The following is a 21,399-nucleotide window of genomic DNA, read 5'->3' as shown; positions in this document are numbered from 1 at the left end:
GTGTGGGACAGTATATGAGCCCCTGTCCCTTACTATCCTGCAGTCATATTGTGACACATAATTATGAAGATACTACTCCTGAGCTTTATCATTTATACCTTGTGATGACTGTGATCACTGGATAAGTCCTCTATTGGTTTGTTACAGTGTTTCAGGAAACCCTACTGCATTATGTCAACTCATTGAGGTATTACACTGCCAGGAAAAACCTAGGGCTCTTTTTACCATCTCTAAGGGGCACTTTGCACACTGCGACATCGCAGGTGCGATGTCGGTGGGGTCAAATTGAAAGTGACGCACATCCGGCATCGCATGCGACATCGCAGTGTGTAAAGCCTGGATGATACGATTAACGAGCGCAAAAGCGTCGTAATCGTATCATCGGTACAGCGTCGGCGTAATCCATAATTACGCTGACGCGATGGTCCGATGTTGTTCCTCGCTCCTGCGGCAGCACACATCGCTGTGTGTGAAGCCGCAGGAGCGAGGAACATCTCCTACCGGCGTCACCGCAGCTTCCGTAGGATATGCGGAAGGAAGGAGGTGGGCAGGATGTTTACATCCTGCTCATCTCCGCCCCTCCGCTCCGATTGGCCGCCTGCCGTGTGACGTCGCAGTGACGCCGCACGACCCGCCCCCTTAACAAGGAGGCGGGTCGCCGGCCACAGGGACGTCGCACGGCAGGTGAGTGTGTGTGTGAAGCTGGCGTAGCGATAACTTTCGCTACGCCAGCTATCACCACATATCGCTGCTGCGACGGGGGCGGCGACTATCGCACTCGGCATCGCAGCATTGGCCTGCGATGTCGTAGTGTGCAAAGCCCGCCTGAATGATCGCTGAAAAGTTGTGAGCAGCAAACGCTGAAGCCCCTTGAGCCCGCTCTAATCTATTTGCAGTTTCATCCATAACCTCTATTGATGCAGACAACCTCTGTGATTCCTGCAGAATATACCATCTAATTAATCTTCTTTCTCTGTCCATGTTCTCAGATTGAAAGATTGCATTAAAATACAATTACAATCATCAGGTTGAGCGTGTACGTGTCAGAGTGGCTTTTGTTTGTAGAGGTAAAGCATTGGACAGCATTGGAGATTTGTCAGCGGACACCATTAAAGGCCGGATACGAAGCTTTTCGTAGAAAGATCAGAAATATTGTGCCAGAGGCGGTCGGTGCAGACTAAGAATAAGTGTAGTGTTTTCCTTGATCTTTGCGGGAGGATTCCGGTAAATAATACTTGCCCTTTTCCGGGTGAGGTGCAGGTGACGATGACTAAGTAAAGGTCTTAAAGGGTTTTGTCTAAGCCGCTGGCAAATGACTCTCCGAAAACTAATCCACAACCTTAACTGACATTTGTTTTGTAGCCAAGCGGACATTTAGTAGCAACACGAGACGTCAAGTCAATCTCCGCGGTCCCGATCTTGTATTAGTGATTATTTATTATTTTTTTTCTTTTTATCACCAGATGTTAGTTTCAGGCTCCACAGCATCTTTTTTGGTATAATTGTGTCACCCCATGGCTATGGGGTACTCTATCCCGGGCCATATATATATACGGGGAACAGTTCACTGGGTGGCCATTGCCCGTTTCCGTGACCCTGGGGGTCGCTTTAAAAGGGGAATTATTTGCAGGGGATTGTTCAAGAAAGCTTGTTGTGACGCCACTTGTGGGTTGCGGTTATGGAGATAGAACCACCGCTGCACAGTCTCTCCACTGGGAAAAAAAGGGAGCCAGCACGATCTGAAATTGGCATGCATCATATAAAAAGTGAAAATTCACAGATTTATTCCAACTGTAATAAAAAAAAAAAAAAAAAAAGAGATTTTTAGCAAATAATTGATCAATTTTTTGAGCCACCCCTGCCAACGTCACGGCACATCTCAATAGGGGGGTCCTACTCTATATTCTGTATTTCATGTGCCATGCGGCCTCCTAGATAAAGTTAAAAGCAGAACCATAATGGAGCACACATACCTGTAACCTGTATATAGCCGCTTCCATGTTGCAAAAAGGCAATTGTGAAATTGTCTCTCCACTGGGGCTGATGTGATGGGAGCCTGGATGTTGGGCCCTCGGCAAGTAAGGCCGGGGTCCCAGGGGGTAGGTGATGGAGTTAGGCGCGGGAATAAGGTAGGCCACACAAAGGGTTGCTGTGTAACTGGTTCTCTTTACTCAGTGGATTGTAACTGGTACCCGAAGGAAGGCTGGTGTTCACCTCTGGTTGCCTTAGTCCCAGTGCTGAGTTGATGACCTGGTGGATTATTTCCCCTGCACCTTTCTCAAGTTGGTGGGTCCCCATGGTGTGGAGCGTCTGGGGGGTCCCCTCCTGTTTGTCAGTCTCTGGTCCGTACGGCGGCAGTGTGAATCCTGTAGGGTCGGTATTCCGTTCCGGTCCCTGGTTCTCCCGTTACTGCTGGTGCCCCCAGACTTCTAAGGTCAGTGAGGTCCTGGATGGTTCCCTCACTGTGCAGATTTTATCAGGTCTGCCTGGAGCGTTTTCCTGACCTAGGGCTCTGTACCCCGTCGGTCCTATGGTTCCGGGAGTACTTTGCCGTACTCCACCAGCAACCACACACCTGGGCCCTCAGGTCACCGTCACACTCCCGTGTCAATGCAGTTACGTCCGTTCTCTCTCACTTCCACTTACTAACTAACTGTCCGTCCCCTCCCACCTGGTTGTCGTCTAGTGCAGAGGTCCCCAACTCCAGTCCTCAAGGCCCACCAACAGTGCAGGTTTTTGGGATTTCCTTAGTATTGCACAGGTGTTAATGTAATTACCTGCCCAGGTGCTGGTTCCAACAGCAGTGCAATGCTAAGGAAATCCTGAAAACATGCACTGTTGGTGGGCCTTGAGGACTGGAGTTGGGGAACCCTGGTCTAGTGGACTGGATCGGCTCCACCCCTGGGTGGCCATCCATTGGGTCCACTTGAGTCCGTCACCAGTCTGTGAATGGGGAAAACTGGGATTTCTTTGTCGCTCCATTGGGAGACCCAGACAATTGGGTGTATAGCTTCTGCCTCCGGAGGCCACACAAAGTATTACACTTTAAAAAGTGTAACCCCTCACCTCTGCCTATACACCCTCCCGTGCATCACGGGCTCCTCAGTTTTATGCTTTGTGTTGAAGGAGGCAGAAGCTATACACCCACATTCACTCAAGCTCCCATTTTAGTCAGCAGCAGCTGCTGATTGTATCGGATGGAAGAAAAGAGGGCCCTCACAGGGCCCCCGGCATGCTCCCTTCTCACCCCACTAAGTCGGCGGTGCTGTTAAGGTTGAGGTACCCATTGCGGGTACAAAGGCTGGAGCCACATGCCGTTTGTCCTTCCCCATCCCTTAGAGGCTCTGGGAGAAGTGGGATCCTAACCGGTCACCATTCACTGGGACTGGGCTCCCTCCGCAGTCCCTGGGGGAATCTGACGGACAGGAGACTGAGTATCATCAGGGACAGGCCCTGCATCTATAAGGTACTCTGTGTCCCCTTGGGGACGGTGCATGGAGCGCCTGTGTTAGACGCTGCAGCGGCTGCTGTTTTTTTGTGACAACCGGGACTACCGCGCCTGTTTGCCGGCCGCGTTATTAAATTTAGTCCCCGGCTTCTGCGGCCTAGTACCATAACTCCCGCCCCCGGGCCTGCCAGTCAGGGGTAAGGGCGGGACGGTCGACTGGACGTCGGCAGTGAGGGCTGGAGCATACTTAGGTGTTCTCCTCCCCCCTCACTGAGCACTGTGGGGCACCAGATTCCCGCACTTTATTAGTCACGCCCACGGCTCCCTCCTCCCCTGAGAACTCTGGCAGCCATATTTACAATCACTTCTGCCGGTGGAGGATTTCAGAACGAGCTCTACAGCTCTGGGAGCAGGGAATCTGGTGGACACACAACCGCTTTGGGCGGTCGGTAAGCCACACCGGTTACCCGGTGCTGGCCCCCCTTGGGTGCCGAAGTATAATATATAAATATATATATATATATATATTATATATATATATATATATATATATATATATTATATATATATATATATATTTATTATATTATATTATATTATATATTAATATTTTTTATATATATATATATATATATATATATATATATATATATATATATATATATTATATAATATATATATATATATATATATATATATATATTATATAATATATATATATGATATAATATATATATATATTATATATATATATACACACATTTTCTCTGTTCGGCCGCATTGTTTTGCTTTTGGCTATATACCCTCAGTGATCACTCTCAGAGGAGACTACAGCATGTCGTCCGCAAAGAGCAAGGGTGCCAAGGCACAGGCTTATTTTGCAACCTGTACCTCTTGTGCGGCTATGTTACCTGCAGGTTCCACCTACCCTCACTGGCCTCGGGCACTGGTGGGACCCTCGGCTCAGGTAGAACCGCCGGCTTCCACTGTCCAGGTGGCAGGGACAGAGTTTGCAGTTTTGGCTGAGAAACTCTCTGAGTCGCTTTCACAATCCATGGCTCAGTCTATGGACAGATGGTCTGCTAAGATACTAGAAGCCTTGCAGTCCAGATCGGTCACACAGGCCCCGGGCACTGTGAGTTCATCGCCCCCAGGCCCCTCTCGGTCGGTGCAGCAGAGTGCTCCTGGGGTGACACCTAGGTCCCACGGGGAGGACTCCGACACGGACCGCAGTCCCAGACCGGCTAAGCGGGCTCGCTGGGAACCTTCCCCGGCTTCACCACGCTGTTCGGGGTCGCAGCATGAGGACTCTCTGGAGGATGAGGCGGAGGTCGCAGCTCAGGGCTCTGATCCTGACGTTGCTCTCAATCTTGATACGCCTGAAGGGGACGCCATAGTAAATGACCTTATAGCGTCCATCAACCAGGTGCTAGATCTTTCTCCCCCAACTCCACCTATAGAGGAGTCGGCTTCACAGCAGGAGAAACACCAGTTTAGGTTTCCCAAACTTACACGGAGTGCGTTTTTCGATCACTCTAACTTCAGAGATGCTGTCCAGAAGCACAGAGCATTTCCGGACAAGCGCTTTACTAAGCGCCTTAATGACACACGTTACCCCTTCCCCCCTGACGTAGTTAAGGGTTGGGCTCAGTGTCCCAAGGTGGATCCTCCAGTCTCTAGACTGGCGGCTAGATCCGTAGTATCAGTGGCAGATGGTTCATCGCTCAAGGATGCCACTGACAGGCAAATAGAGCTCCTGATGAAATCCATCTATGAAGCCATAGGCGCGTCTTTTGCTCCGGCCTTTGCAGCCGTGTGGGCACTCCAAGCTATCTCAGCTTGTCTGTCTCAGATTAATGCAGTCACACGTACCTCTGCTCCGCAAGTTGTGTCTTTGACTTCTCAGGCATCGGCCTTTTCGTCCTACGCCATGAACGCCGTCCTGGACTCAGCGAGCCGTACAGCGGTAGCGTCCGCCAATTCGGTGGCAGTCCGCAGGGCCATGTGGCTACGCGAATGGAAGGCAGACTCTGCTTCCAAGAAGTTCTTAACCGGTTTCCCATTTTCTGGCGACCGTTTGTTTGGCGAGCAATTGGATGAAATTATTAAACAATCCAAGGGTAAGGACTCGTCCTTACCCCAGTCCAAACCAAACAAACCTCAGCAACGAAAAATTCAATCGAGGTTTCGGTCCTTTCGGCCCTCAGCCAGGTCCCAATCCTCCACGTCCAACAGGTCAGAGAAGGGCCAGAGGAACTCTTCTGCATGGCGGTCTAAGTCACGTCCTCCAAAGACCGCCGGAGGAACCGCCTCCAAGGCGGCCTCCTCATGACTTTCGGCCTCCCCAAACCGCATCCTCGGTCGGTGGCAGGCTCTCCCGCTTTTGCGACGCCTGGTGGCCACATGTCCAAGACCGATGGGTGAGAGACATTCTGTCGCACGGTTACAGGATAGAGCTCAGCTCTCGTCCTCCGACTCGTTTCTTCAGAACATCTCCGCCCCCCGAGCGAGCCGATGCACTTTTTCAGGCGGTGAACACTCTGAAGGCAGAAGGAGTTGTGATTCCCGTTCCCATTCAAGAACGTGGTCGCGGTCTTTACTCCAACTTGTTCGTGGTGCCAAAAAAGGACGGATCATTCCGCCCCGTTCTGGACCTCAAACTGCTCAACAGACACGTGAGAACCAGACGGTTCCGGATGGAATCTCTCCGTTCTGTCATCGCCTCGATGTCCCAAGGAGACTTCCTAGCCTCAATCGACATCAGGGATGCTTATCTCCATGTGCCGATTGCACCAGAGCATCAACGCATCCTGCGTTTCGCCATCGGGGACGAACACCTTCAGTTTGTGGCACTGCCTTTCGGCCTGGCGACAGCCCCACGGGTCTTCACCAAGATCATGGCATCCGTGGTGGCGGTCCTACACTCTCAGGGCCACTCGGTGATCCCTTACTTAGACGATCTCCTAGTCAAGGCACCCTCCCGGGTGGCATGTCAACACAGCCTGACCATTGCTCTGGAGACTCTCCAGAGGTTCGGGTGGATCATCAATTTCCCAAAGTCAAAATTGACACCGACCCAATCACTGACTTACCTCGGGATGGAGTTTTCATACACTCTCAGCGATAGTGAAGCTTCCGCTGGACAAACAGCGTTCGCTGCAGACAGGGGTGCACTCTCTCCTTCGGACCCAGTCACACCCCTTGAGGCGCCTCATGCACTTCCTAGGGAAGATGGTGGCAGCAATGGAGGCAGTTCCCTTTGCGCAGTTTCATCTGCGTCCACTTCAATGGGACATTCTCCGCAAATGGGACAGGAGGTCGACGTCCCTAGACAGGAACGTCTCTCTTTCACTGGCAGCCAAAACCTCTCTTCAGTGGTGGCTTCTTCCCACTTCCTTGTCGAAGGGAAAATCATTCCTGCCCCCATCCTGGGCTGTGGTCACGACGGACGCGAGTCTGTCAGGGTGGGGAGCGGTCTTCCTCCACCACAGGGCTCAGGGAAACTGGACTCCGACAGAGTTCTCCCTTCAGATCAATGTTCTGGTGATAAGGGCAGTGTATCTAGCCCTAAAGGCGTTCCATCGGTGGTTGGAGGGCAGACAGATCCGCATACAGTCGGACAACGCCACGGCGGTCGCGTACATCAACCACCAGGGACACGCACACGCAGTCGTCAGGCCTTCCAAGAAGTTCGGCGGATTCTGCTGTGGGCGGAAGCCACAGCCTCCACCATCTCCGCAGTTCACATCCCGGGCGTAGAAAACTGGGAAGCAGACTTTCTCAGTCGCCAGGGCATGGACGCAGGGGAATGGTCTCTTCACCCGGACGTGTTTCAAGAGATCTGTTGCCGCTGGGGAACGCCGGACGTCGACCTCATGGCGTCTCGGCACAACAACAAAGTCCCGGCATTCATGGCACGGTCTCAAGATCACAGAGCTCTGGCGGCGGACGCATTAGTTCAGGATTGGTCGCAGTTTCGACTGCCTTATGTATTTCCTCCTCTGGCACTGCTGCCCAGAGTGTTGCGCAAGATCAGGTCCGACTGCCGCCACGCCATCCTCGTCGCTCCAGACTGGCCGAGGAGGTCGTGGTACCCGGATCTGTGGCACCTCACGGTGGGTCAACCGTGGGCACTCCCAGACCGACCAGACTTGCTGTCTCAAGGGCCATTTTTCCATCTGAATTCTGCGGCCCTCAACCTGACTGTGTGGCCATTGAGTCCTGGCTCCTAGCGTCCTCAGGGTTATCTCAAGATGTCATTGCCACTATGAGACAAGCCAGGAAACCAACGTCCGCCAAGATCTATCACAGGGCTTGGAGGATCTTCTTATCCTGGTGCTCTGATCGGAGTTTTACCCCCTGGCCGTTTGCCTTACCCACTTTTCTTTCTTTCCTTCAATCCGGAATGGATAAGGGTTTGTCTCTCGGCTCTCTCAAGGGACAAGTATCGGCGCTTTCCGTTTTTTTCAAAAGCGTCTAGCCAGGCTTCCGCAGGTCCGCACGTTCCTGCAGGGAGTTTGCCACATAGTCCCACCTTACAAGCGTCTGCTGGAACCCTGGGATCTTAACAGGGTGCTAACGGCTCTTCAGAAACCACCTTTCGAGCCGATGCGGGATGTCTCTCTATCACGCCTTTCGCAGAAGGTGGCCTTCCTAGTGGCAGTCACATCACTTCGGAGAGTGTCTGAGCTAGCAGCGCTGTCATGCAAAGCCCCCTTCCTGGTGTTTCACCAGGATAAGGTGGTTCTGCGTCCGGTCCCGGAATTTCTCCCTAAGGTGGTATCTCTTTTTCATCTCAATCAGGATATCTCCTTACCTTCCTTTTGCCCTCATCCAGTTCACCAATGTGAAAAGGATTTGCACTTGTTAGATCTCGTGAGAGCACTCCGGCTCTACATTTCTCTGCGCCGTTCGGATGCGCTCTTTGTCCTTGTCGCTGGCCAGCGTAAGGGGTCGCAGGCTTCCAAGTCAACCTTGGCTCGGTGGATCAAGGAACCGATTCTTGAAGCCTACCGTTCTTCTGGGCTTCCGATTCCTTCAGGGCTGAAGGCCCATTCTACCAGAGCCGTGGGTGCATCCTGGGCATTGCGGCACCAGGCTACGGCTCAGCAGGTGTGTCAGGCGGCTACCTGGTCGAGTCTGCACACTTTCACGAAACACTATCAGGTGCATGCCTATGCTTCGGCAGATGCCAGCCTAGGTAGGCGAGTCCTTCAGGCGACGGTCGCCCACCTGTAAGAGGGGGCCGTTTTTCTGCTCTTTTTATCGAGGTATTCTTTTACCCACCCAGGGACTGCTTTTGGACGTCCCAATTGTCTGGGTCTCCCAATGGAGCGACAAAGAAGAAGGGAATTTTGTTTACTTACCGTAAATTCCTTTTCTTCGAGCTCCTATTGGGAGACCCAGCACCCGCCCCTGTTCCCTTCGGGCTGTTGTTCTTTTGTGTACACATGTTGTTCATGTTGAATTGTTCTTTTGGTTCATGGTTTCAGTTCTCCGAATATCCTTCGGATTGAATTTACCTTAGACCAATTTATAAGTTTCCTCCTTCCTGCTTTTGCACCAAAACTGAGGAGCCCGTGATGCACGGGAGGGTGTATAGGCAGAGGGGAGGGGTTACACTTTTTAAAGTGTAATACTTTGTGTGGCCTCCAGAGGCAGAAGCTATACACCCAATTGTCTGGGTCTCCCAATAGGAGCTAGAAGAAAAGGAATTTACGGTAAGTAAACAAAATTCCCTTCTTTAATGTGTTCTGCTGTTACCGGCACTGGTCTTCCAGGTCCCTGGGGGTAGGCCCTGCATCTAGGGCAGGATGCAGTACCTTGTAGTGCTGTGATGGGTTCAGGGGCGCTACATTATAATTGATATTCTTAATGCTTTTCCCAATGACAAATAAGAGGTGGTTTAGCAAAAAAAAAAAAATCTGAGATCCCATGTAAATTTATTCCGAGCAAAAAGCCTTGTATTGACTGTATATTCTTTTTGTAAGGAACAGAATTTTTTTTTTTTTTAAGCCTTGGTGTCCACTTCTCCCACCATCCACAAGCGAGGATGGACTCACAAGGATGCACTCACTATGGCCTAATTCTGGCATATATTAATCATATATGTGCTATATCCATGTTCTCAGAACGTGCAACCATTATATCCTATGGGGTTGTTCATTAGTGATGAGCGGGTGCTCAGTAATCGTAACTAGTGATGAGTGGGCATTGCTGTGCTCGGTACTCGTTACTAGTGATGAGCACTCATCACTAGTGTACATATGTCTGGGGCGGTCACAGTGTCTGCAAATAAATACCAGAGACCCGTCAAATCAATCGGTCCATAAAAATAGGGATGGCATCAAAGTGCTGCCATTTTTCGACTGTTTAAAAGGGAAAATTGGAAATGTATTATCTAGTCTCCCTTAGTATCCCTAAAAGGGTATGTAGTAGATTTTAAGACCACATTCACATTTTATCTGGTGTGTGTGTGTGTGTGTGTGTGTGTGTGAGTGTGTGTGTGTGTATATATATATACAGTAAGGGCCAGAAATATTTGGACAGTGACACAAGTTTTGTTATTTTAGCTGTTTACAAAAACATGTTCAGAAATACAATTATATATATAATATGTGCTGAAAGTGCACACTCCCAGCTGCAATATGAGAGTTTTCACATCCAAATCGGAGAAAGGGTTTAGGAATCATAGCTCTGTAATGCATAGCCTCCTCTTTTTCAAGGGACCAAAAGTAATTGGACAAGGGACTCTAAGGGCTGCAATTAACTCTGAAGGCGTCTCCCTCGTTAACCTGTAATCAATGAAGTAGTTAAAAGGTCTGGGGTTGATTACAGGTGTGTGGTTTTGCATTTGGAAGCTGTTGCTGTGACCAGACAACATGCGGTCTAAGGAACTCTCAATTGAGGTGAAGCAGAACATCCTGAGGCTGAAAAAAAAGAAAAAATCCATCAGAGAGATAGCAGACATGCTTGGAGTAGCAAAATCAACAGTCGGGTACATTCTGAGAAAAAAGGAATTGACTGGTGAGCTTGGGAACTCAAAAAGGCCTGGGCGTCCACGGATGACAACAGTGGTGGACGATCGCCGCATACTTTCTTTGGTGAAGAAGAACCCGTTCACAACATCAACTGAAGTCCAGAACACTCTCAGTGAAGTAGGTGTATCTGTCTCTAAGTCAACAGTAAAGAGAAGACTCCATGAAAGTAAATACAAAGGGTTCACATCTAGATGCAAACCATTCATCAATTCCAAAAATAGACAGGCCAGAGTTAAATTTGCTGAAAAACACCTCATGAAGCCAGCTCAGTTCTGGAAAAGTATTCTATGGACAGATGAGACAAAGATCAACCTGTACCAGAATGATAGGAAGAAAAAAGTTTGGAGAAGAAAGGGAACGGCACATGATCCAAGGCACACCACATCCTCTGTAAAACATGGTGGAGGCAACGTGATGGCATGGGCATGCATGGCTTTCAATGGCACTGGGTCACTTGTGTTTATTGATGACATAACAGCAGACAAGAGTAGCCGGATGAATTCTGAAGTGTACCGGGATATACTTTCAGCCCAGATTCAGCCAAATGCCGCAAAGTTGATCGGACGGCGCTTCATAGTACAGATGGACAATGACCCCAAGCATACAGCCAAAGCTACCCAGGAGTTCATGAGTGCAAAAAAGTGGAACATTCTGCAATGACCAAGTCAATCACCAGATCTTAACCCAACTGAGCATGCATTTCACTTGCTCAAATCCAGACTTAAGACGGAAAGACCCACAAACAAGCAAGACCTGAAGGCTGCGGCTGTAAAGGCCTGGCAAAGCATTAAGAAGGAGGAAACCCAGCGTTTGGTGATGTCCATGGGTTCCAGACTTAAGGCAGTGATTGCCTCCAAAGGATTCGCAACAAAATATTGAAAATAAAAATATTTTGTTTGGGTTTGGTTTATTTGTCCAATTACTTTTGACCTCCTAAAATGTGGAGTGTTTGTAAAGAAATGTGTACAATTCCTACAATTTCTATCAGATATTTTTGTTCAAACCTTCAAATTAAACGTTACAATCTGCACTTGAATTCTGTTGTAGAGGTTTCATTTCAAATCCAATGTGGTGGCATGCAGAGCCCAACTCGCGAAAATTGTGTCACTGTCCAAATATTTCTGGACCTAACTGTGTATATGTATGTATATGTATGTATATATGTATATATAGATGTGTATATGTGTATGTATGTATGTATGTGTGTATATATATATATATATATATATATATATATATATATATATATATATATATATATATATATATATATATATATATATATATATATATTTAAATATTTAGAAAAAATAAAAATTTGGGAGTATACAGCAGCTGCAGGCTTATGTTGCAGAGTAGAGGGACCATCTTCAGTAGATTGTGTTGTTAATTTGTACAGTTTAATACTGTACGGTCTGACGCCATTAGTTGTGGAGGGGGGGGGGATTGGGTTTTTTTGTTTTTTTTTGTCTTGTCGGCATCTCCTGTGTTCCTCCACATGTCGTCATGATGCAGAGAATGGTTGCTGTATGTACCCCCTTGAAGTCTTCAAAAACAAACAAAAAAAACAAACCCTTAATGTGCCCAAAAAGGTTCCTGATCCACTGCGGCTGTGCAGATCACACAGTATTTTCTTGGACACTGACACAGCGAGGTGCAGCACACAAGGCTCATGGTTCTGTTTATTTCTCTTCTTGGTAACAGAAATCCACAAAAATATTATCAGCCCTGATGAAAATGAGATTAAGGCAGAAGACCTGCACAGCAAACACACAGACTTAAAGGACAAACTCCGGAGCATAAACCAAGGGTTTGAGCGTCTTCGGAAAATAAGTCATGAAGGTTACACCGGTGAAAGAGGTGAGTCTCCGGGACGCACGATCCGTGGTGGAATCCCATTTTAGAGCTTATTTTGCATCAAGGACAATAGAGCATTTTTCACTGCACTTTGTACTTTGGGGGGGGGGAGGGGTTGGGGAATACGTTAAGTCACTTTGTAAATCCATCCCATTATTTATGTTCTTAATTTTTATTGACAAGTTAAATCCTTTTATAATACTTTTAAGTGGTTGTTCCAGCTTTGCAAGTTATCCTGACATGCTGATTGCTAGGGCCTCACAATCCAAGATTGTGGCTGTGAAGAGTGCTCTCTCTCCTGCAGAGCTGCATTCATAATTCAGCCTATACCTTGTCAACAGACACTCGTCTAGCCAATTAGCTGAGCTCTTAAAGGGAACCTGTCACCACTTTTTTGGCTTATAAGCAGCAGCCATCACCAGTGGTCTCTTATATACAGCATTCTAACATCCTGTATATAAGAGCCCAGGCCGCTGTGTAGAATGTAAACACTTTATAATATTCACCTAGAAGATCTATATCTATCATGTTAGAGTGCTGTGTACAGTGTGTTCACCCATATCCTGTCCACCACCATTAACTTGAGAATGGCGGCAGCTATAGGCATAGAAGTGGTGTCTAGGTATAGTAAAGTATCCATGCGCTACGCAATGAAACCACCTATAGCGCCATCTGGTGGAAAACAGAGTTAGCATTTTTAACTCAAACGGAACGAGATAGAGAAAAAGTAAGTTACAAAGTTGTCGGGCATCATCAATTCAATACGAATTGACGCCTTGCATAGAGAAATGCTATGATGTGAAACCCATGACAACCCCCCCCCCCACCACCCAAAAAAAACCATTGAATACTTGTCACGCATATGGCGCTCTAAGTGGCCACCGTCAGCTGCAATGCACAGCTGGACTCTGGACAGCATACTGTATCTTGCTGCACGTTGTGCAATATGGTAGGTGACACGTTTGCACAAGCATCTGTGATACGTCGTCGTAGGTCCTGCAATGTTGGTGGAGGGGTCGCATACACCTGCTGTTTGATGTGACCTCACAGAAAGAAGTCCACCTCAGTTAGGTCAGGTGAGCGTGGAGGCCACTCCACACAGCCACCATACCCAATGACTTGTAGGAAGGTCTCCATGAGGTATCGCTTCACGTCTGCAGCCTTGTGAGTTTTACATGTTCTAATCATAGCATTTCTGTATGCAAGGTGTCGATTCGTATAGAAGTGATGATGCCCTACAACTTTGTAATTCACTTTTTTCCTCTATCTTGTTCCACATTTTCAAGATAAAAATGCTAACTCTGTTGTTTTCCACCAGGTGGTGCTATAGGTGGTGTCATTGCGTAGCGCATGGCTACTTTACTATACCTAGACACCACTTCTATGTCTATAGCTGCCGCCGTTCTCAAGTTAATGGCGGTGGATAGGAAATGGGTGGACACACTGTATAAGAGCCTACTGGTTGGTGGTGGCCGCAGCTTATAGGGCATAAAACTGGTGACGGGTTCCCTTTTTAAAGCCCAAGCTGATGGTAGAGTTTTGGCACATTAGATTACTGTACTATACCTAAGGCTATGTGCGCACGTTGCGCAAATACATGCAGTTATGATGCGCTTTGTAGCGCAGCGTAACTGCATGCGTCCTGCGTCCCCTGCACAGTCTATGGAGATTGTGCAGGGGCCGTGCGCACGTGGCGTTTTAGAGCGCAGCGCTTCGGCTACTGCCGAAGCGCTGCGTAAAAAGAAGTGACATGTCACTTCTTTCATGCGCTTTGCCTGCAGCTCCTGCTCTGTCTATGGGAGGAGCTGCAGGCAGAGCGCATGGAATCGGCTTCACTACGGACATTTCTGCAGCGATTTAAAGCGCACATGTGCTCTTCAGATCGCTGCAGAAATTTCTGCAGTGACTGTACGCAACGTGCGCACATAGCCTAAGGCCCCCTACACACGTCCCTGTTTCCAATACATGTGGTGTCCGTTTTCACATGTTCAGACACATGGGTGTTGTGAATGTCAGTTATGCTTTGGCTGCTGTGATGCTCCCTCTTGTGGCCAGGAATGGTTTGGACAGAGACCAGGTGTGTTGAGCAATGGGCGTTTCCATTGCGAACTCTGCCTATTTAAACCCTGGTCTGATAGCAGGCTATGCCGGATGTCAGTTGTTCTTTGTTCGCCAGCTTGCTTCATCCTGCTCAAGACCACATCTACCCCAGATAAGTGCTTGGCTCTTTTATTTTTGTTTGGTTCTTTTTGTTCTTATCTGAGTTTGTCATTTGCTGTGGTTGTTTTCAGTTTATTTGCATGCAGGGATCTTCCCTCTCAGTTGCTTAACTGGAAAGCTCTCTGCAGCTATGTTTGGAGTATTGCTCCTATAAGTCCATGTATTTGTTGCTTGTCGAATTTGTAATGGTTCCTGCTTTCTGTTCATTGGTATTACAAGAGCGCCTGGTATAGGACGGAGTTCAGATCTAGCAATCTTTTTTGTACTATCAGGTTCTTGGAGTTTTGCAGGGTTTTTCTCTGGCCACCATCAGTCCCTTTCCTATCCTGTCCTATTTAGTCAGTAGGGCCTTACCTTTTGCTAATCCTATCATCTATCTGTGTATTGTGTTTTTCCTATATCACCGCAGTCTTTGCATGTGGGGGGCTTGCTATTCTTGTCTATTTTCTGAAGCAGAGAGTTATTCATCTTTCCTTCCTTTAGGATAGCTAGTTCTCCGGCTGGGTTCGCGGTGCACAGGATGTTAGTTCACCCCTCGGCTACTTCTAGTTGTGATGGTTAGTAAGGGGATAGCGGCCAGATTAGTTGCCAATGCTTTTGTCACCTTTTACCAATGATTTATGGTTGTCTTCCATGGTTCTGGATCATAACACATGGGCACACGCATACTAATGAAAAACTATGGAGACTTCACACCTCTGTTTTCACACAGACTATGCACGTGTCCGTGTGATCCACATGGATACATGTCCATTTTTAAATGGCAGCATGGACCTATACAAGCCCATGGGTCTGTAGAAAAAAAAAAACATGTACTGCACATGGATGACTTCCATGTTTAACATTGCAAAATATAGGAAAAGCTTCATAATTTCATTCTTCCTTTTAATCATTCCAGTAACATGCAGATAATACACACGGATGGCCAAAATGTAATGTGCCACACATGCAGTTTTTAAACGGGTGTGTTAAGGGGGCCTAATGTTAGGACTATGCTTCCCAAAATGAAAGCTGTAAGCAGGTGCTCAGTTAAGTGAGGGTGCCTGCCCAGTTGAGTGTTGAATCTTGCAAAATTGAAGTGCAGCTGTGCTGTCAGATTATACAAAATCCCTGCAAGATAAGTATCGCCATATGTTTGAAAAGAGACACCCACCAGGCATGAAATTAGCAAGCTTAGTCAGGAGCTGAGTTGGTTGGTGCCGGCTGTATTATGCTGCAGGCTTTCAAGAGTAACCCATGCGATCAGCGCTTGATCCATTTCCTTAGATGACGATCCTGACACTGATATTTGAAAGGTATTAACCCCTTAACGACCGCGGGCCGTAAAATTACGTCCTAGCGGTCATAACGTTACTGCCCGCGGTCTCCTGGCAGCAGCATGCTGCGATCGGCGCACATCTCAGCTGATTTTCACAGCTGAGATGTGTGCCTGCTAGGCACGAGCAGAATCGTTATCTGCTCGTGCCGTTTAACTCCTGTAATGGCGCTGTCAATATGTGACAGCGCCATTATAAACGCGATCGCGGTAAAGTATTACCGCCCGATACCGGAAGTCACGTGACTTTCGATGGTTGTCATGGTAGCACAGGGTCATGTGATGACTCCTGTGCTAGACATGAACTACTTTCACTTTCGCTTTCCACGGAGGCCAGGGAAGCAGAAAGTGCACGTATCTGCCGTTTACAGCCTTGTAGCTGTGATCAGCAGATAGTGCAGAGCGATCGGACTGCTGATCGCAATAGCCCCCTAGGGGGACTAGAAAAATAAAAAAAAAAAGTTTGAAAAAATTAAAAAAAAAAAACATAAGTTCAAATCACCCCCCATTCGCCCCATTGAAAATTAAAGGGTTAAAAAAATAAAAAATATACACACATTTGGTATCGCCGCGTTCAGAAATGCCCGATCTATCAAAATATAAAATCAATTAATCTGATCAGTAAACGGCGTAGCGGCAAAAAAATTCCAAAAGCCAAAATGACGGGTTTTTTTTGTCGCCACAACTTTTGCGCAAAATGCAATAACAGGCGATCAAAACGTAGCATCTGCGCAAAAATGGTACCGTTAAAAACGTCAGCTCGAGTCGCAAAAAATAAGCAGTCACTGAGCCATAGATCCCGAAAAATGAGAACGCTACGGGTCACGGAATATGGCGTAAAACGTGCGCCACTTTTTTCAGACAAACTTCCGAATTTTTTTTAACCCCTTATATAAAAGTAAACCTATACATATTTGGTGTCTACGAACTCGCACTGACCTGAGGCATCACACCCACACATCAGTTTTACCATACAGTGAACACAGTGAATAAAATATCTCAAAAACAATAGTGCTAATGCACTTTTTTTGCAATTTTTCTGCTTTTGGAATTTTTTTGCCATTTTCCAGTACACTATATGGGAAAACTGATGGTTTCATTGAAAAGTACAGCTCTTTCCGCAAAAAATGAGCCCTCACATGACCATATTGACTGAAATATAAAAAAGTTACGTCTCTTAGAAAAAGAATGGCGAAAAAAAAAAACAAAGCGAAAAATCGGCCGGTCGTGAAGGTGTTAAAGGGAATCTGTCAGCAGGTTTTTTGCTATGTAAGCTGAAAATTGCATGCTGCAAAGGTGAACACAGAGAATTCAGGGATGCCTGTCTTGTCATGGTCCCATCTGTTGTTTTTGCTTTGTTTATGCAGCAGAACTTATCATTGCTCGGACTACAATGTCACACTCAGGGCAGTCCAGCACACCCCCTCCTCTAATTCACATCTCACGGTTTATGTACAAACTCTGTGGAGAGCCTGGTGTGTGCTAGTGCAGCTCTCAGCTCTGCTACATGACTAAATCTAAAAATTCAGATTGTATCAGAATGGCTGCACCCAGTAATCTAAGTGATACACTGTTGGATTCAGGATCTCTTTGCCTTCATCATGCTGCTCTCAGATGAGATAGCAAAAAGCCTGCTGACAGATTCCCTTTAAATGGCCGAAAGCCCCGGTGTCTGGCATGTTTGTACACTATATACCTATGAAGCCTCGACTATGTCTGAGCTTCTTAGGGGGATCGTCTGTTATACTTTTAGACCACAATACTACTGTATTGCAAAGTCTTGTGTAGGCAATCAAGAGATGGTAGGAATAATTAAAAATGTAAAAATAATAAAGATTTTTAAACAAAAAAAAAAATTGCCTGCCCCCTCCCCCCCTTTACTAAACTTATATAACAAATACAATTTAAACATTTGGTATTGCTGTCATTGCCCAAACTAGTGAAATATTGCAATATTGATCTCATACAGTAAAAGCCAAAACAAAAAGATTGGAAAAAGAACATTTACAAAATTAGTTGTTTTTTGGGGTTTGGTGTTTTGTTTTTTTTTGTTTTTTTTTTTTTTAATTATTTTTCCGTATTTCAGATTTTAATGAGCCAAGAGTCAATGATCTGTGGGACATGGCAAGGAGCGCAAACTTTTCTTCCAGTGAATTGGATTCGTTCAAGGTAAAATAACACAACTAGAACCCGCCGCTATACTGCAAATCATTACGCCCCTGCTGCCTGGAACCTAAATGGACTTTTTTTTTTTTCTTATGTGTAATATATATCTATATAAATTGTTTTGTTTTTTTTTGTTTTTTTTTATAACTTTAGGAGGAACTGAAACACTTTGAAACGAAAATCGAGAAACACCAACATTATCAGAAGCAGCTTGAAATCTCACAAGAAAAGATGAAGCACATCGCAGAGTCCGGGGACAAGGAGCATATCAAGAAGAGTAAAGAGAAGTATAGCGCCCTCTCTGACAAGATAAAGGAGCTGGGATATAAGGTCGGTATCCACAGGGTTTGGGTTTTTTTTTTTTTGTTTTTTTTGTTTTTTTTGAGGGGGGCAGGGATAGTATATTTGTGAATTGACTTCATGAACTATGTAGTTTTTTTGTCGATAGACCAGGACATAAATGTGTGATCCCTGGGTTTTAATTGTAAAACAAAGCGGCTACAGTTGTCTCCTGACCCCTTGTGGGCGTTTGCCCTCCGGCACTGGCCAATCAAAACTTGGCCACACCCACAGAAGATCTGTGGTACACGCCCAGTAGGTTGCACCTTTATTACACGGGGGCATAACATTGTAATGAAGGGGCACAGAAGAAAAATAAAAACTGTTCCAGAATCAGTGGCAATAGGAGGATTGACTCAGTCTAAATAAAAGGTCCTCTCTAAGTGAATAGAGGTGACTGCATAGCCAGGAGGCAAAAATTGAGGCATGTACATTCCCAGGGTGGGTGAGGGTCCCAGTGAACCGTCCTCCCCAAAGTGATGTTATATGTTAGCTATGGGCCATTACGTTGTGAGATGGGAAAAATGCCTCATCTGTTTGCGCACAGGGACTTTTATGTGATCAGAAAATCTTCCAGGATTTATTGATCTGTCTTCTTTTGTACGTAACTCCGCACATCCTTTTATGAGCTCCAGAATAAGGTTTATTACTAGGGATGAGCGAATGTATTCGCCACTATTCGGTATCCGACAGATAGCAGTCAATTCGTGCCATTCGGTATCCGACGAATAAAACACCATCCGCTCCGATACTTTCATTTTCATTTCTGACTTCCGAGAGAGAGAGCCCATGCTGTTTCTGCCTTTGCCCATCCATTTTAGCCTTTTCCTCAGTCACCACAGCTCGCCGTTGGGTCCAACGTGAAATTATTCGGGTTTCCCATAGACTTGCATTGCGCGTCGAATATTTGCGAATAGCGGCGACCTATTCGTCGGATATTCGCAAAGTCATATATTTTGGTATTCGATCATCCCTATTTATTACCATGAATGTCAGACAGAAGACTCCATCTGTCTTCATCGCCACTGAGAGTCTTCAGCTCCTGACATTTGCCTGATGGGGCCGATGTCTTAACTCATGTTACTATTATGCTGTATTTACCTGCACATAAGCTTGAATGTATAAAGAGCAGCTGCCATTATCAGATGTTTTCGGTCCTAGTGTTTATATGGAAATAATCACTATGTGGCCTATCAGATTTCACTTTTTAACCTTGTAATTGCTAAGTATGTAACCTATTGTAAATCGTATAAAATCTGGACCATTCCCTTTACCTTCAGTCTGGAGCCCCCCCCCCCCTATACCAGTAGTGTGGATGTGCAGTCTGGAGCCCCCCCATACCAGTAGTGTGGATGTGCAGTCTGGAGCCCCCCTATACCAGTAGTGTGGAGCCCCCCTATACCAGTAGTGTGGATGGGTAGTGTGGAGCCCCCCTATACCAGTAGTCTGGATGGGTAGTGTGGAGCCCCCCTATACCAGTAGTATGGAGCCCCCCTATACCAGTAGTGTGGATATGCAGTCTGGAGCCCCCTATAACAGCAGTCTGGATGGGTAGTCTGGAGCCCCCCAATAATGGCAGTCTGGATGGGTAGTCTGGAGTTCCCCTGCAGAATTAGGTGAGAATCTGTGTTTTTGTGATCTTTAGATCTTTATACAAAGATATTAGGAGGGGGTAGATTGTGCCATTCCAGCGCTCTCCTGCCCCAAAGCAAGAAATTAATTAATAGAAATAAAAAAATAAGAAAGCAAACTTAATTTTATAGGCATTTGTTTCTTTTAAGCTTTGGTCTTGAATGGGTTAATTCAATCCCGATGAGAAGAGAAAAGGAGTCATTTTTACAAAATATCACCCTGGAAATTCTGCAGAAATTGCTTCCCGTTGCTGCTGAAATAACAAGATTTGTCAATAGTGCACTTATGTCTTGGGCAGCAAAGCCTTCTCTTTGCTCCATTCCTCTCTTTGAGGCTTTTGTATTTTTTTTTCCCTCTGTTTTAACATTCTTTCCCTGCTTGGTTTATCCTTCCGGCATAGAAATCACAAAGATCCATACAATTAATGACACTAACACTTTTGGATATTTTTGTGTTCTCCTCCTATGTAGGTAAAGAAGCATCTCCAGGATTTAACGAGCCGCGTGTTTAAGAATGGCCTCCCCCACAACGAGCTGTGATCGAAGACTGGGAGGGTGAAAACAGAGACATTTCATACAAAAGGCCAAATCAAATGTTCAGAGCCGCTCTTACCGGGGAAGCTGGAAACTCTCCGCGGCAGATGTGCTCCTCACCTCCACACAGGGGGAAGCGTTCAGTGTCCAAACAACCTCAATCAATATTCCAAATCTTCTGACATTCGTAGAGTTTGCCAAAATTGTAGAACACTGAATTGTGTATATATTCTTCACGCTTTGTTTTGTATTTCATGAAACCGGATGAGTTTAAGTTGCCTTTTAGAGATCCATTGATTGTGATTAATTAAATATTTTCTATAAAATTATTGAAATATCAGAACTTTAATTTTTTTGTTATATTTATTATCTCTAATATATAAAGCTGAGTGCATGTGTGTATGTCCGCTAAAGGAATCCGCACCCGTTGCATGTACAAGCCCAACATTTTTCACAGACACCCCATTTTACTCAGGGAGCATCATAGACTGTTTTGAGAGAAATTTTAACCCCACACTTTACAGTTATTCGCCAAAAATCCTGCCTCCATTAAAGTCAATGGAGCTCGGAGCCACAATGCAGCCAGAACTTCAGAAGAATGCGCAGCCACGCCCTCGAATGGAATGTTGGCGTGTCACAATGCAGCCAGGGAAAGAGAGAGGAGATAAGGAGGGAGGGAAAGAGAGAGACACAAGGAGGGAGGGAAAGAGAGAGAGAGACGGGGAGGGAGGGAAAGAGAGAGAGACGGGGAGGGAGGGAAAGAGAGAGAGACGGGGAGGGAGGGAAAGAGAGAGAGACGGGGAGGGAGGGAAAGAGAGAGAGACGGGGAGGGAGGGAAAGAGAGAGAGA

The 21,399-nt window shown here is 46.4% G+C and overlaps 1 protein-coding gene across 1 annotated transcript in view; it reads left to right on the top strand.

The window, feature by feature from the left end:
• The window catches only part of LRPAP1 (LDL receptor related protein associated protein 1), a 51,755-nt gene extending 30,876 nt beyond the window's left edge, over nt 1–20,879 (top strand). Inside the window, exons 5-8 of the mRNA XM_075333172.1 lie at nt 12,193–12,348; nt 17,967–18,049; nt 18,200–18,376; nt 20,488–20,879. Coding sequence (XP_075189287.1) covers nt 12,193–12,348; nt 17,967–18,049; nt 18,200–18,376; nt 20,488–20,556 — 485 coding nt within the window. The 3' untranslated portion in view covers nt 20,557–20,879. The remainder of the gene's footprint in view (nt 1–12,192; nt 12,349–17,966; nt 18,050–18,199; nt 18,377–20,487) is intronic.
• Nucleotides 20,880–21,399: the final 520 nt, after the last annotated feature.

This window comes from Anomaloglossus baeobatrachus, chromosome 1, assembly GCF_048569485.1.
Source record: "Anomaloglossus baeobatrachus isolate aAnoBae1 chromosome 1, aAnoBae1.hap1, whole genome shotgun sequence".
Classification (NCBI taxonomy): domain Eukaryota; kingdom Metazoa; phylum Chordata; class Amphibia; order Anura; family Aromobatidae; genus Anomaloglossus; species Anomaloglossus baeobatrachus.
This window is presented reverse-complemented; position numbering and strand designations above follow the sequence as displayed.